General features: G+C 38.8%; 1 protein-coding gene across 1 annotated transcript; it reads left to right on the forward strand.

The window, feature by feature from the left end:
- Nucleotides 1–1,167: 1,167 nt before the first annotated feature.
- On the forward strand, nt 1,168–3,267 carry LOC133301600 (uncharacterized; the record flags this gene model as incomplete). Its single annotated transcript, XM_061501251.1, has 3 exons — nt 1,168–1,421; nt 1,509–2,274; nt 2,572–3,267. Coding segments are annotated over 3 exons (1,716 nt in total), but the record flags the coding sequence as incomplete, so codon positions are not given.
- Nucleotides 3,268–16,875: the final 13,608 nt, after the last annotated feature.

A 16,875-nucleotide genomic window follows, 5' to 3' on the forward strand; every position in this document is an offset into this window, starting at 1 on the left:
GATTTGGGAGCCAGTATAAACTTGATGCCATTGACAGTATGTAGAGCTTTGGGAATTAACACTTTAAAGGAGACCAATCTTATTCTGCATCTTGCAGATAGATCTATCAAGAGGCCTGAAGGTGTGGTTGAAGATGTCTTGGTCAAGGTAGACAAGTTTATTTTTCCAGTGGATTTTGTGATTCTTGACATGGAGGAAGAGGATACAGAAAGTCCTTTATTGTTAGGAAGACCCTTTTTAGCAACTGCAAGATCTTTGATAGATGTTGAACAAGGAAAGTTGTTGCTAAGGGTGGATGAGGAAACAGTTACAATTGATGTATTTGAAACCATCAAGCATCCTGTTGATGTGGAGGATTGTTTTAGATTGGATGTGATACAGGAGGTTGTGGAAGAAGTGAATAAAAAAGAAGAATTCCCAGTTGAGGAACAAAGATCAGAAGAAGAGATAGGTACAGAGGATTACCAAGAAGAGCCAGAAGTGGAAGAGCTTGAGAAGAAGATTGATGACATTCCAAAAGGAGCACCTAAGGTAGAACTTAAGGAATTACCTTCACATTTGAAGTATGTGTTCCTTGGGGATGATCAAACATATCCAGCAATCATTAATGCAATGTTGTCTGATGAGGAAGAAGGGAAGTTGATTAAGGTACTCAAGAAGAATAAAATGGCTATTGGATGGCAGTTTTCAGATCTCAAGGGTATTAATCCTTCCTTTTGCACCCACAAAATATTGATGGAAGAAGAGGTCAAACCAGTAAGGCAACCACAGAGGAGACTCAACCCCACTATGAAGGAAGTAGTGAGGAAGGAGGTGGTGAAGTTGCTTGATGCTGGGATGATTTACCCAATTTCAGACAGTGCTTGGGTGAGTCCTGTGCAGACCGTGCCCAAGAAAGGGGGGATGACTGTGGTGAAAAATGAGAACAATGAGTTGATTCCCACCAGGACAATCACTGGTTGGAGAATGTGCATTGATTACCGGAGGCTGAATAAGGCAACCAGGAAGGATCATTTTCCACTTCCTTTCTTGGATCAGATGCTAGAGAGGTTGGCAGGACATGCTTTCTATTGCTTCTTGGACGGTTATTCAGGGTACAATCAGATAGCTGTGGCACCAGAGGATCAGGAGAAGACTGCTTTTACATGTCCATATGGAATATTCGCATACCGGAGGATGCCTTTCGGTTTATGCAATGCTCCTGCCACATTTCAAAGGTGCATGCTTTCCATTTTTTCTGATATGATAGAAGAATGCATTGAAATTTTTATGGATGATTTTTCTGTATTTGGTTCTGATTTTGATGTATGTCTAGGGAATTTAGATTCTGTTTTGAAAAGATGTCAAGACTGTAATTTGGTTTTGAACTGGGAGAAGTGCCACTTTATGGTGACAGAAGGTATAGTTCTTGGACACAAGGTGTCTAGGAATGGAATTGAGGTGGACAGGGCAAAAATTTCTGTGATAGAGAAACTTCCTCCACCTGTAAATGTTAAGGGTGTGAGGAGTTTTCTTGGTCATGCAGGATTTTATAGGCGGTTTATAAAAGATTTTTCAAAAATTGCTAAGCCCTTATGCAAGTTATTAGTTAAGGATCAAGAATTTCTGTTTGATGATGAATGTTTGCATGCATTTCATGTTTTAAAAGAAAAGTTGACCACTGCACCTATCATGATGGCACCTGATTTTTCATTACCATTTGAATTAATGTGTGATGCCAGTGACTATGCCGTAGGAGTGGTATTGGGCCAAAGAGTGAATAAATTGTTGCATGTCATTTACTATGCCAGTAAGATCTTAAATGATGCACAAAAGAATTATGCTACTACAGAAAAAGAATTACTGGCTATTGTGTATGCATTTGACAAATTCAGGCCATATCTGTTAGGATCAAAAGTTATTGTTTACACTGACCATGCAGCTTTAAAGTATTTGTTGAGCAAGCAGGATGCTAAACCCAGATTGCTCCGCTGGTTGTTACTGTTGCAAGAGTTTGAGGTAGAAATCAAGGACAAAAAGGGAGTTGAAAATTTGGTGGCTGATCACTTATCCAGGATTACAGAAAAAGAGCTTCAAGAAGGGCCGGAAGTAGTGATCAGAGAAGAGTTTCCTGATGAACATGTTTTGGCAATATGTGCTGTAACAGAGATGGTTGGGGATAAAGTCTTATCTATCATTACACCACCAAGGTTTGCTGATTTTGCCAACAAAAAAGCTGCTGGATTGATGCCTAAGGATTTAACATGGCAACAGAGGAAGAAATTTCTGCATGATGTTAAGAGGTATATTTGGGATGAGCCATATCTCTTCTATAGATGTTCAGATAGTGTGATCCGACGGTGTATTCCAGAGGAAGAACAGAAGGATGTGTTGTGGCATTGTCATGGTTCTGCATATGGTGGACATTTTGCAGGTGAGAGAACTGCAGCAAAAGTTTTGATGAGTGGCTTCTACTGGCCCACTTTGTACAAGGATGCAAAGAAGTTTGTGGAGGCATGTGACAACTGTCAGAGAACTGGGAATATTTCTAGGCGACATGAAATGCCGTTGAACAATATCCAGGAAGTGGAGATCTTTGATGTTTGGGGTATGGATTTTATGGGACCTTTCCCTTCTTCCTACTCTAACAAGTATATATTGGTGGCAGTTGATTATGTTTCCAAATGGGTTGAGGCTATAGCTACACCAACCAATGATTCCAGGGTGGTGATTGCTTTTCTGAGAAAGAATATATTTTCAAGATTTGGAGTCCCTAGAGCTATCATTAGTGATGGGGGCACTCATTTTGATAATAGGATGGTGGAGTATGCCTTGGCTAAGTATGGAGTGAGGCACAAAATAAGCACTCCATATCACCCACAGACTTGTGGTCAGGTTGAGATTTCCAACAGGGAATTGAAGAGAATATTGGAGAAGACTGTTGGGAATGCTAGGACCCAGTGGTCCAAGAAACTTGATGACACCTTATGGGCATACAGGACCGCTTTCAAAACTCCTATTGGGATGTCTCCATTTCAGTTGCTGTTTGGAAAAGCATGCCATTTGCCAGTTGGATTGGAGCACAAGGCTTTGTGGGCTGTGAGATATCTGAATTTTGATTCCAAAGCAGCGGGACAGAAAAGATTATTACAACTGGATGAATTGGATGAGTTTCGTTTGTCTGCTTATGAAAGTGCCAGTTTGTATAAGGAAAAGACAAAGCTATGGCATGATAGGAAGATCACACCTAGAGACTTCAAGGTGGGGGATCAAGTACTTCTGTTCAATTCCAGGTTGAAGCTGTTCCCAGGGAAGTTAAAGTCTAGATGGTCTGGACCGTTTGTGGTAAAGGATATGAAACCATATGGGGCTGTAGAAATCAGTTCTTTGGATTCGGACAGAAGTTTTACAGTCAATGGTCAACGATTGAAGTTATATGTTGGAAGTGCTGTGGATAGGCAACTACTGACAGTTGCTCTATTAGAGGTAAAATAGATCATAACCGTCAGGCTCGTGACGTTAAACAAGCGCTGAGTGGGAGGCAACCCACTGTACTAGGTATGTAATTCCATGTTCATACCATATCCATAAGAGGAAGAAGAAAAAGGAAATTTTTTTTTGAAAAATCAAAGAGAAATTTTTTGCTATGTGCTGGGCGCTAAAACGTCAACCATGACCGTTTTAGCGTCCCCAGAGTTCCATCATTATGAAACTCTCTGGTTGTGCACGCTAAGACGTTCATTATGAGCGTTTTAGCGTTCACTGACAACACCAATCCATGCACTCTGGCCAACAGCGCTAAAACGCTAAGTCTGACCGTTTTAGCGCTGTGCTGCACAAAGTGTGTATTTTTCTCTGGACAAGGACGCTAAAACGCTGGTAAGCCAACGTTTTAGCGCCCTGTCACTAATTCGATATAACAGAGTTCCTCTTCTCTTTTCCTCTTACATTCTTATACTTTGCCTCTGTTTTCCACAACGCCCTCCTTATCTCACATTTGTATCATCCATCTTCGTAGTTTCTTCCACATCTTCTCATCAACATCAAGGTATGTAACTCATCTCAATTCCCTCCATCACTTATCATATCTGAAGCATGCAATTATTGGGCATTTTCTAGGGCATTCACATGTTGATTGCCTGTATCTTCGTAGGATTGCATGTTGATTTAGTTTTATTGGTATTATTCTCCTGAACTTTTGCTTTTGACTGGTATTTTGGGAATGAGACAACAAATCCAGTGAGTGTTGGTTCTCAGTTGTCTTCAAACAACAACCCAGCGTACACACACACAAGGTGTTCGTGGAAATGCCTGACCCAAAAATTGCGCTAAAAAGTGTGACCGTTTTAGCGCCCGTCCAGTTTTTACACACATTAAGGTCTAGCGCTAAAACGCTCAGTGTGACCGTTTTAGCGCCCGTCCAGTTTTTACACACGTTTAAGGCCAGGACGCTAAAACGCTCAGTGCGACCGTTTTAGCGCCCAGGCCCTGTTTCATACAAAATTGAGGGTCTACATTATGGCATTGTGGGGTTGTAATTCATACATGTTTTGATCAAAATTCCCCACTACAAGAGTTCTAAATCTGGAATTGTGGAATTGGATTCATGATATGTAATTGTTTGACATTTGGACTGATTTTCTCTTGTTGTGTAGGCACAATGTCTTCTCCTTCTCAACCAGCTCCTGCTACAAAAGGGAAAAAGAGATTTAAGAAGCGAGCACGAGTGAATCAAGGAGGAGATACTGAAGCTGAGTTTACCCCACAGTTTGATGCTCACTTTTGGAAAAGTGAGGAACATGAGAAAAGGTATACTGACAAGACTTCCAAGAGGCCATTTGTTAGAGAAAGAAAATTTGTTCTAGAACAGGATGAATATCCCCAGTTTCAGTCTCAGCTGAAGACCAGGGATTGGGCAACTTTTGGAAGAATACTGGGTGATAGCAGTCCTAACATAGCAAGGGAATTCTTTGCTAATGCATTTAATGGAGATCAAGGAGGCCAGAGGACTTTCACTAGCTGGGTGAGGGGAAAGAAAGTGAAGTATGATGCTCACACTATCCAAAAGCTGCTGAAGATAAGGTTCTGTGACTATATCCACAATGCCAGTTGTGAGTTCAGGAGAAACTGGCAGAATATTGAAATTCCACCAAGGAGGAGTGACCCAAACTTTGACACCTGGACCAAGATGGGGGCAGCTGAGCCTATTTTGCAGACGACAGCCAAACCTGGTGAAACTTGGGAGTTAACCAAGGATAAGGTTGCTCCTAAGTTGATTTGGTTGAGGCATTTAAATGGTGAGGCTAGAGTCTGGTTTCACTTTGTAATCTCAAATGTCATGCCCTCTTCCAACCAGGCAGAGGTTATCCTGAAGAGAGCTGTCCTGATTCACACTATCATGACAAGGGCGAAGGTGGAACTTCCTATTCTCCTTCAGGACAGCATTTATGATATGGCTCACTCTGACAGTGACTCTGCTGCTTTGGGTCACTGTTCCTTGATTCAGTTGCTTTGTCAGAAAGCTGGTGTAGATGTTACTGATAATGGGGCACCAACTAAATTGCACCCTACAATTGATGCCGCCATGATTACAAAGCAATTGAAGATAGGAGGAGGGGAGGTCACAGGATTGACTCCTGGTAGGAAATCTACAACTCAGAGTGATGATGAATTTGAAGAGAGGCTAAGGACAGGGGAGCAATGGACGGTGAACACTGACTTCCGAATGAGACATTTGCGCAGGCGTCTCCGGTTTATGCAGTCCAGCCAGCACTCATTTCAGATATACATGGTGACGATGTTGAAATCTATATGTGAGGCTCAGGGCTTAGATGTTATTGATTATCAGCCTGCTGTATACCCTCATTCTGATGAGGAGGAAGCCTTTGAGGCAATGGCCCGGACTCACTATGCTGATCATGTGGATGGAGCTGCGCCTACTGATGGTGCTACATCTTCTCATGCTGCACCCACTCCAGAGAGACAGCCTGGTGTTGATGCTACTACCACAGAGACCACTGCTGCTGCTGCTGCTGATACTGGTGCTATGGATGAGGACAGGGGTGTTGATCCTGAGTACAACCCCTTGCCTACTGCTGATCCAGGCTCATATTTGGTGTTTAGTGATGATGAAGAGTCTACTGATTAGACTTCTCATTTTGTTTTTATACATTTTCTGTTTTATGGTTTTATTTTGGATATTTTTAGTTGATTGTGGTATTATTTTCATTTTGTATATTTGTTAGTACATTGAGATTCTCTGTTTGAATGATGCACTTTTAAATAGTACTGATGCTATTTGTTGATATGTGAATGTGTTTCAGAATTTGTCAACTGCTTTTTAGATTTAAATTAGTTGCTGGGGACAGCAACGTTTAAATCTGGGAATGGGGTGTGAATGAATGACATGATTATGGTGGAATCACACAGTTGATGATGACACACAGTTGATGAGCCACAAACAGGGAAACATCTCAATCCTTTCTTTTAAAATTCTTGTGAATATAGTTTTAGGTAGTTTAGGAAGTGTTTTATATGTACAAAGGTTGGATTTAGAGTTGAGATGATGTGAATTTTATGAGGATAGGATGATCAAAGTTTTACATGATGGATTAAACATTTGTTGATGCAATTTGAAATCCCTGCATATGTGCTAAATGATATGTTTGCATGACTCATGTTATGTGAGGAGTAGAGAGATCAGGTTGATGTATATAGAGGAATTCGAGCATGCACTCTGAACTGTGAGACATTGAGCCTATACAGAAATTTTTTTGTTCAGAGAGCACTTCACTGTATGAGTAACTCTAGAACTTGCCCTGTTTCTAACTTGAAATAGTTCATGGTTTGTAAAGTAGAGCTCATTGAGGCATTTTTCTTTTGAACCAAATTTTCTTATTGCATGGAAGCCTTAAGCCAGAATTTTTGTGATAAAACTAAGAGCCCTGCACTTATTCCAGATCCTAAATTTTCAGATTATGTGTTCAGATAAGGGGTAAGGAGGAAGGCTCTGTAGGAAAGGTGTTTCTGCAATGAACAAAAATATTAAGTGTTAAGTGTTGGAAATTTGGAGAAAAAGAAGAATGCAATAAAAAAAAAAAGGGAAATGAGGAAGTAAAGGCACAAAGTGCTTGGTTTGGAAAAGGAAAAGAAAAAGGAAATGAGGAAAAAGGGAAATCAAAACAACACAAAGTGTTGAAAGTTGGAAGAAAAGGAGGAAGGAAGTTCAAGAAAAAGAAAAGTTGTAGAAAAGGTGGTGAAAAGAGCAAATGAAAAGGAAGAAGAGAATGAGAAGGATTAAGGAGTACATAGATAAATTCAATAGTGATCCTCCTCTTATCTGAATCTGATCCATTTATCTAACCTTCTGCAACATCAAATCCTACCTTTAGCCAACTACATGCCAAGCCATTTTTCCTTCTTCTATACAGAATCCTATTCTTAGTCAAGTCATACCACCAAAGCCTCTTTTGTTCTGCTTATGAATCACTGTAACTATGGAAAGTGAGAAGATGGGCAAGCTTATAGTAGTTTGAGTGCAGTGGAGATTGAGTGATGAGTACACCCTTAGACACTAGAGTGCAAGAGAGTTTATTCTCACAATTTTTGAGAAGTTCCAAGTGAGGGGGTGTTTTGTGTTGAAGGTCTCTGCATTTCATCTTACTGATCTGTTGAAAGTCATTGTAATGAGGTTAAGCAAGTCATAGTAAAAGATAGATTGATGAGTTGTTAGATTGTATCTTGGAAAGTTGATCTGTCATATTTCAATCCAACCTCATAAATTTCATGTGTAAAGAATCTCAAGTCTTTCTCTGTCTTTAAAGTTATTGCTGAGGACAGCAATATTCAAATCTGGGAATTGTGATGAACCCTTAGTTCATCATGGTTTTTAGCAGGAATTAGGATCAAATTGTGTGATTAAATGATGAAAAACAAGGTTAATGTCCTAAGATGTCCTCAATTACAAGTTCAAGAGCTTTATTGGAAATTTGTATGATTCTTGTAGGAAAAGCAAGCTTGAAAGACAACTGGAGAAGGAAGAAGATTCTGGAGCTCAAGAGGAGAAAAATTGAGGAGAAAAATTGCCTAAGTGTTGAGCGCTAAAACGTCCACACTGAGCGTTTTAGCGCCCTGTTACAGAAAGAGGCCAAAACTTGCTGGTGATGAGCGCTAAAACGTCCACACAGAGCGTTTTAGCGCGCTGCTACACTAAGAAGATGGAAAATTGCTGGTCTTGGACGCTAAAACGGCCTGCAATATGCGTTTTAGCGCCCTAAAGTGGAAAAAGATTCTGGTCTTCACCGCTAAAACGTCCAAATCAAACGTTTTAGCGTTGGAGTCAGTTAAAGTTAGTTGAGCATTCACCAAGTTTGGACGCTAAAACGGTCATTCCTTAACGTTTTAGCGTTGAAATCAGTTAAAAGCAGTTGAGCATACGTAAAGCATGGACGCTAAAACGGCCACTTATGGACGTTTTAGCGCCCACATCAGTTTTCTGTTTTTAATTGTAACACTATATAAGGCAAAGCCTTGACACTTAGAGGAGGATCTTGGGGGATCTGAACTCTCTCTCTCTAAAACTTAGTCTAACTTCTCTCTAAATTCTCTTAGTTTTTGTATTAGGATTTCCTTGTAATAGTTTGGAGATTGAAGACTTTCAACATGGAAATGAAGTTTGTTTCTTCTTCTCTTATTTATTCCTTAGTCATGTCTGAGTAGAGTCTTTGTAGTTTGAATGCAATGGAACTCCATGATAATATTATGTTGATTTGATTAATATGATGAAATATTTTTCATGTGTTGATTTGAGATTTTCTGAGTTAATGATTTCTATCAAAGAAGTAGTATAGAACAGGGATGTTTATATGACTTCTGTATTTGATAATCTCAACATCAGAATTCTAGTACTCAAGGGATTGATGTTAGAGTTCTGATGTAATCTTAAAACCTTAGTATTTCATGCATGTATTAAGAAAGAAATCACTAAGGGATTGGGGTTTCTGATTAATGTTTCTATCAGGGTAGTAAGGGATTACATCTTGATGATAAGTAAAAGGTTGATTAACATCACATGGAAAGGAATTCATCATATGATCAATTTTTATATGGGTTATCATGGAGGAAAGTTGTTTTCTGACTACTTGTTGTTTTTATTAATTCCTAATCCATATTTACTTTGTGTCAATTTACTCAAAATCAATTTTCTGGTGACAAATTATTCATGATTTTTACAAACTCTTATTTGATTCAAATTAGTTTTCTATGGTATATTGGTGTTTGAACACAATTCCTTGTGGGAACGATCTTTACTCATCATTTTATTACTTGTACGACTAGTGCACTTGCTAAACGTCCAACAGCCAACACGCAACCCTAGGAAGATAAAAATTGAGTAGAAGGTCTCAGATGGTAAAAAGAACCCTGGAAATGGATTCAGAACAAAAAATTAAGTGGATAGCCAAGTTTCAGAAAAATCAGTGAATAGTGTTTTTACCAGGTAAAAATACCGCGGTACGATTGCATCGTAAAACGTGCCAATTGAGTTTTGAGCTCTAGGTTTCAAATATGATTTATAATGGTCCATAGAACTAGGAAATATGATTTCTGAGAATATTTGATGGAATTAAGTCAGTTTGGGGAAGTGTGCCAATGGCACGCGCAATAGCTTAAAACAGTGTTTTCTCCGAATGACCGGAAAACTCCGGATTCATCTGATCAAGTATAATTAAGGAAGAATGGTTAATGTTAAAAATTAGAGTTTCTAAATAGTTTTTGAATTTATGGACGTTTAGTTGAATCAGAGGAAAACTCCGCGTGAGGTGGCGGTAGGACCCACCACACTTAAACCACTTAAGCCACATCATCCTAGGATACTATTCATCCTCTCTTTTTCCTACCTCCTTCTTGAAAACTGCAGCTCCCTCCCCCAAAAACCCCATTTGCATCCAAAATTTCATTGCACCATAACTTGATCATTTCTCAACCAAATCGAGTGATTCTTGTGTTGAAATTTGTTGGAAACAACCTTCTAAACACATTGGTACCACTCTTGAGCCTTGAAATTGTGTGTGTGAGGAGATCTTGTCCATTTACAGTCACGGTTTTGGGAGGAAGTTTTGTGTTCTTGGAGCTTCCAAGTGCTCCAGTGGTGGAGTATAGTTAGGAGGAGCATTGTACCTTCCATTTGGTGAGTGTTCTTGCATTTTAAACGGTTGATTGTGATGAATTGATTTTGTGACCTAAAGCTTTTATTGATGATATGTTGTGTTAGAGAGCTCAATTAGAAAATGTGTATTAGATGATAATGTGTTAGAATGATGTATTAGAGCTAGAAACGCAATGAAATTTATTGGTGAAGATTGATGAATTTAACTTAGGGTTTTTCATGGTCATGACATGGAATTTAGGAAAATGGGTTGTGATGTTGATAATGAGTTGTTGTATGATTGAATGATGATATAATGTAATTGGTTGAGGTGTGGAGTTGTAAGAATTGACGGAAATCCTTGAATGTGTGCAAAGGGTGTAAATTGGGTGTGTTATGAAAATGGAGGAATTGAGTTGGAAAAATTATAGGGATCATGTGTTGTGTAATCAAAGGGTAATTAGATGGGTTGTGTGATGGTTGGAAAGTGTTTGAATCAATGGAAAAAATGAATTGTGTTAAGGGTCCTAAATGAGCCTAGAGCGAACTATTTAGCGAAACGATGCTTAAAAGACGTAAAACGGCGAAACGACACTTGAAATGGCCTTATGGCAACCCAAGGATGGGTACTAAAATGAGAAAGAAAATTTAGAAAAATAAATCTCCAATTAACACATGTTTGGCCGAACCACCAAGGGGGTGGGGAGGAATTTTGCGGTTTTCGCGTTCTGATGTAATTCGACGCGAAAATGGCGAAACGACACTTGAACTGGCCTCTTGGCAACCTATTGAGGCGTAATAAAATGAGAAAGAAAATTTAGAAAAATAAAATTGGAAATTTGCCTAGGATGGCCGAACCTACCAAGTGTAGGAGAGGAGATTTTGTAAATTTTGCGTTTTGACGTTATTTGCTGCGTATTGATGGTTGTACGTGATTGTATAGGTTGCCGTACGTCGACTTGAATCCCGAATCTTGAATCAATGAGTTGCCCTTGGTCCTGGACCAAGTGGATTGAGGTAAGTAATTAGTTCAATGCATGTGTAATTGTAAATTAGCATGTATTAGTTGAATTATGAGTGATTGGGAATGTCCTCTGTGTTGGCATTCTGCTGTGTACCAAGTTGTGGGATAAGCTACTGCGGAGCTTGTGAGGAGACTAGTAAAGGTAACCTCTTGGTACTGGGGCTTGTTTCCCTTTTCTGTTCCACCTTGCCAGTTGATGGCAACGGTAGGAAGTGTTAGTATATGGATGTCCTAGAGACAATCTTTTAATTAGATTAGGACATATGTAGACCTTTTATATTATCGCAAATAAAAGCACTATTTATCCTGTTTCATATTTTGTCTCAATATTACTATTAATATATATATGAGTAACTGGATAAACCCCTTGGAATAAAATAGGTATCTCTTGAGTATCTGTGATGAGATCACGATCATGAGGATTCAAGGATACTGCATGTTTATTCCTAATTTTATGTTCCTAGTCTAGAGACACTGAGAATGGGGATCAGTGATCTAGGGTAAGACTAGCACGACTTATCTACTTGTATTTGGATGCAAGGTAAAGACCTCATGAGCTACAGATATGGAGATGTCTTAGCTAAAGTTGTGGGTGGACCTATAAGGGTATAGCTCGCACTGAACAGACCCACAAAGAGACTCTACGAGGAACTCTCACAGAGAGTATCATTAGAGTACTCTCTTTATATTTGGGTATGTCTTTCCTAAGACCAGAAGTTATTACCTAGACTGTGTTCTAGAAGGCATGCTTTGATTGTGCACCTCGTCTGCCTGAATCATGGAGACTCATAGGTATATTGTTGGGCTTGTCCTGAAAGAACACAGGGCTAGGGTGATAAGTTGAAGGAATTCGTCAAATCTCTGTGAGAGATTAGGTTATCTGTAAACCGGAGAAATCGAGATGACATTTACAGGGACTAGGGAATCTATGCATAGTAAAAGAGATCATGAGATGATCTGCCTTTAGAGTCTGTAAATTGAAGATTCCCTATTTCGAATAAAGCTTACCCTAAACCGCAGGGGTTGATACGCTTCCTTGCCCTAGGTTTTATGGGAAGGTAACCGAGATGAAAGGAAATATATACGGCAACCAAATATGTGTAATAGGATGATCAAGTCATTAATCTAACTAGTTGTGGGACAACAAAGCATTGCTAGTGCTCTGTGGTGTCATTAGATGGGTTGTGGGCTTATTGGGCCCAAGCCCATTTATGCCAGTTGCTATGTTGGACCTAATGGGTCACACACTAACACCTAATTGTCTAGATGCTCTAGAATTAAAGGTATTGGGCCTAATAATTGTTATTAGCCCAAGAAGTAGTTTGGAACTCCACAGATAGGGTGAAGGGCACATGGATCAAAGTAATGAGCTTGGATAGTCCAAGACATTACTAATTAATTTAATTAGTTAAATTAATTATCAAATGTTTAAATTTTGAATTTTGAATTTGAAATTTGAATTTTGAATTTTGAAATTTGAATTTTGAAATTTGAAATTTGAATTTTGAATTTGAATTTTGAAATTTGAATTTTGAATTTTGAATTTTGAAATTTGAATTTGAATTTAGAATTTGATTTTGAATTTAAAATTTAAGTGTTTGAAAGTTTGAATTCAAATGTTTGAAATTCGAATTTGAATTGGCTATGAAAAGTTGTTTCATAACAAAAGGATAAGATGAGATCTTGTTGGAACATATCAGGAGAAGATCTTTTGGACATAATCCAAGGATAACGAGGCGCTGATTTTGGCTAGATTTGATCATCAAAATCAGCTCCAGAAGATACGGTCTGTTGGGAGAATATTTGAGTGAGTTGATTTAAATTTGAAATGCAACTAACTCAAATGTATCTGGTCACCTTTTAGGCTATATGGGGCGCACCATATAGCTGATTATATGATGATTCATGATCAGATTTTGACTAGGTTTTGAACTTAGTCTCATGAGAATATTCTGGGATGTTGTTGGCAATTTTTGAAATGCAACAACTCCACTTATTCTCTCCCCATAGGGCGCCACTTTGATCAGATTTTTGGGAGAAAAATCTGATTTGTTTTTGAAACTTAAAAGGCTCCTCTTGTGTGCTTAATGTGTAGTTAGTTCCTTCTTAGGTTTTTGTGAAAAGCCAAGCCTTTCTCTACTCATCTATGCGCCCCCTTGTGAGGTTTTCTCTTAGAACACTTCACTCTTCTAAACACTTTTACCTAGCCTCCTGCATCACACACTGAGCGCATAGCAAGCCTTATTGTGGTGATCAATCGACGGCCTTACTGGAAGGAATTCCTATATCTAGACGCGGGTGGTGTGGATCAACATTAGAGGGTCTGAACCCTTCAGACCTACCTTGATCATCTTGAGTTTTCACGAACAAGGTATGACATACGTCTTAAAGTATGTATCTTGATATGCATGTGTGTTCCGCTTGCGAAAAAAATTGTTTTTCCCTCACGCATGTTTCGGCCTTCAAGGCCAATTCTACTTTCAGGAAGTGTGTATGAATAATATAGAACAGCATTGGCATGCATGCATATATCACAGTGGGTGCTATGTACCGGGTCTCTGGCCAGTAGACAGTTTTAGCCTTCGGGCAGTGCGGACTTCCACTGGATAGGTCTCCGAGAGGGAGTTCCAGTTGACCGAGAGTCATGGTGTGTGATCCGGGTAGGAGCACACTAGGAATGTCTCGGGTGTTATGGATGGTTTGGGGCTTCATGGTTGTGGTTCTTGGAACGCACCTTGGATGATACCCATAGGCTTATATATGCCCAGGGCGTGCGTGGTATTGGTAGCTACCATCCCGCATCGTCGTAGTTTGTATACCTATATTCCTCGTTTCTCTAAATCCCTTGCTATATCCCGTTTTCAAAGTGGTTGTTTTATTCTATTTATATGCATCGAAGTGAACCATTGGGCGGAGTTTTCTCCAGAACCTCTGGGTTACTGAGATATATTCGTATAACTCACCCCGTCTCGGGGCATTTATTTCAGGATGTACCAGTGGCATTGGAGCAGCGGGCAAGAGGCCTGCAGAGTGATAGAGGAGCATTTCAGTATTTGGCATATTTTTTTGTTGGCATGCCTAAGTCTAGTAGTTTGTATCATTTGAACTTATGTTTAAATTTGTAATTGAAGTTGTAAAATTGTAAAGAGTAATTGAAGTGGAAGTTGTAAGTTGTAATATTAAGTGTATGTTGTAAATGTAAAAAGAGATGCATGATGTACTAAGATGGAAGGACCTTAGGCCTATTTTAGATTTATGATTACATGTATGATGAAAATGTGCATGAAAATGGTGTTAGTGATTGCAACTATTTAAGAATGATTAATATGAGCTATATGTCTAATAACTATAAACTGGATTGGGTTGTAAGTGGCCCAATGCGTTGTTGGTCCTTGTGTGTGCCACCATTGGATTGTTACTGCGATATATATGTTTATTAGGTGTATTTGAGGCATCAGTGGGCTTATACCATTTGGAGATTTTGAGGAAAAACAAAGGAGACTCTGGCGAATTTTCTGTAGAATTGACATATTTTAGGTGAACTTCGAGAGAGCATATCTCCCTCCACAGAGGGTCGATAGGGACGTGCCATACGCCATTTTGAAGCTTGAGATATCCCCTACATGGTACCCAAATCTTAGAATTTTCTGGGTTGTGCGCAACTCTGTGGAGGCGTTGGAACCCGACTGCCCTGTTTTGCCCTGCACTTGGGGGCTGTCTGGTCTGGTTTTGGGAATTTTATTCCCGCTTCGTTTCTTGGCCAAATTAAGCGTGTGATATATCAAATTGAAGTTTGAAGTGTCTAGTTTGTAGCATAAAAATGTGAGAGCAAATTGATGAGTATATTTTACGCAGTAATTCATGGAGTGAGAGAGGTTTGAGCTGTTTGGAGGTTGGCTGGCTGTTTTGCCTGTCCAACTCCAAACTGCGATATCCGGAGAAAACGTGCTCCGATTACAGCGTTTGATAGCTTCTTAGAAAGGTAATTAAGTAAGAAAAAAATATAACCTGAAGGGAAGGTCTGGTTGCGAGTGGTTTGCTCGCAGTAAATTAATTAGTAAACTATGTTTAAAGAGGTAAAAACGTAAAGTTAAGGAATTGGCTAAGTGGGTTTATGGGTACACCTTGGTAACTCATAATAAGTAAAATAAGTTATAAAAGGTAGTTAAATTAAGTATTCCGCAAGAGTTTACAGTTACGGTCACAGCTTTAATTATTACGCTTTTTATCGTTTTAAATTCTTGCGTAATAATCGGAAAAAGTTTACTCGCATTTTTATAAATGAATTGCTATGATTGTAACTGCGCTTAATATCATATTAATGTTAACAATACCGGTACATAATGGGCTGTTACATTTTATGGTATCAGAGCAGTTTTGTTAGGGAACTTTGATAGTGTATAATTGTGTTATGTGTTGCATCGTTGTATGTAGATTCTTATCGATTACTGCATATGTGATTCCTTAGTGTGGGTCTGATCAACCCATTCCTTTGTGTTACATGCGTGGTCATCGTAAGAAGCCTGCGTGGCAACCTTGAAGCACCGAATGTGAGTCTTTAGCCTGATGTTGCGGCTGCAGTGTTAACTACTCCATGGACACGAGATGGCAGTAAGTAATATATGAATATTAGAAGACTTAAGGAAAACAAACCTAAATATTTTGTCTGACTTTTGATGAAAGTGAAAGGAAAATTGTATTATAAGTAAAAGTTGTAAACAAAACTATGATATGTTATAATAGATTTATAATTGAGATAAGTTATAGTGTGAAGATAGCATTGGCAACATTTCTATGTATAAGTGTAGTATGGTAAAACAGTTATGTACAGGTGGACTTGGCGAGTAGCCTTCACTAAGATGAGTGACTTAGAACCTGACGAGTTAGTGGAATATTTGATGTCTAATCCTAAGGGATTTGAAAACTTGAAATTATTATGTTAGAGAAGTGTTGAATTGAGAGATATTGAATTACGGGATTGAAATCCATCAGGAGTTATTGTTGAGTAAACATAAGTGAGATGAAATAATTATGTAGTATGAGTAGAAGGAAGAAATTGAGAGTATCGTCGTGGATGACAAAAGATGAATGTACAATGAAGGCACTATTGTAATTAATTGGTGTCGATGCAATTTGTCAGACGTGTCAGTGATCAAAGAATAGTACGATGGAATTGTATAGTCAGGTGTAAGACAGTAATGAGAATTGTAAAGAAATTATAATCTTGTGGTCTATATATAGGTACTACTAATAGTAGTGTGCTTGTGAAATCATTGGTATTTAATATGGATTGATAGACAGTGTGGAGGTATTTTCAATGAAAGAAATATTCTACAACCACCAAGGGTGAAAGTGATCAGGAAAATTGATGGATTGATACATAATATTGAGTATAGGCTTATGTGAGCCGTAGCAGGCACTGGATTAGAAAGGTGACAGGACTTTGTGAGTTATGGTTGTACAACAACAAGGTGAGATGATATGATTAATGAATGAGCTAAGATACAACATAATAAGAAATTGTATGATTAGTGAATCAGTGAATGTATAACTTAATGTGAGCTCATGTGATTAGTGTATGCACTAAGGTGCATAGAGTGTGAATTATGTGTTTAGAAAAAGAGCTAGTGTGAATGTCAAAACAAAAGTGAGAAGATTAGTTAATGAGCTGAGGTATAAGTGTCAGTGCAAAGATTGATGTAAATTTCCAGTGCAAGGATTGAGGCGA

Source organism: Gastrolobium bilobum, unplaced genomic scaffold, assembly GCF_033153095.1.
Source record: "Gastrolobium bilobum isolate Gb01-03AN ecotype WA unplaced genomic scaffold, APGP_CSIRO_Gbil_v1 utg6281, whole genome shotgun sequence".
In the NCBI taxonomy this organism is placed as follows: domain Eukaryota; kingdom Viridiplantae; phylum Streptophyta; class Magnoliopsida; order Fabales; family Fabaceae; genus Gastrolobium; species Gastrolobium bilobum.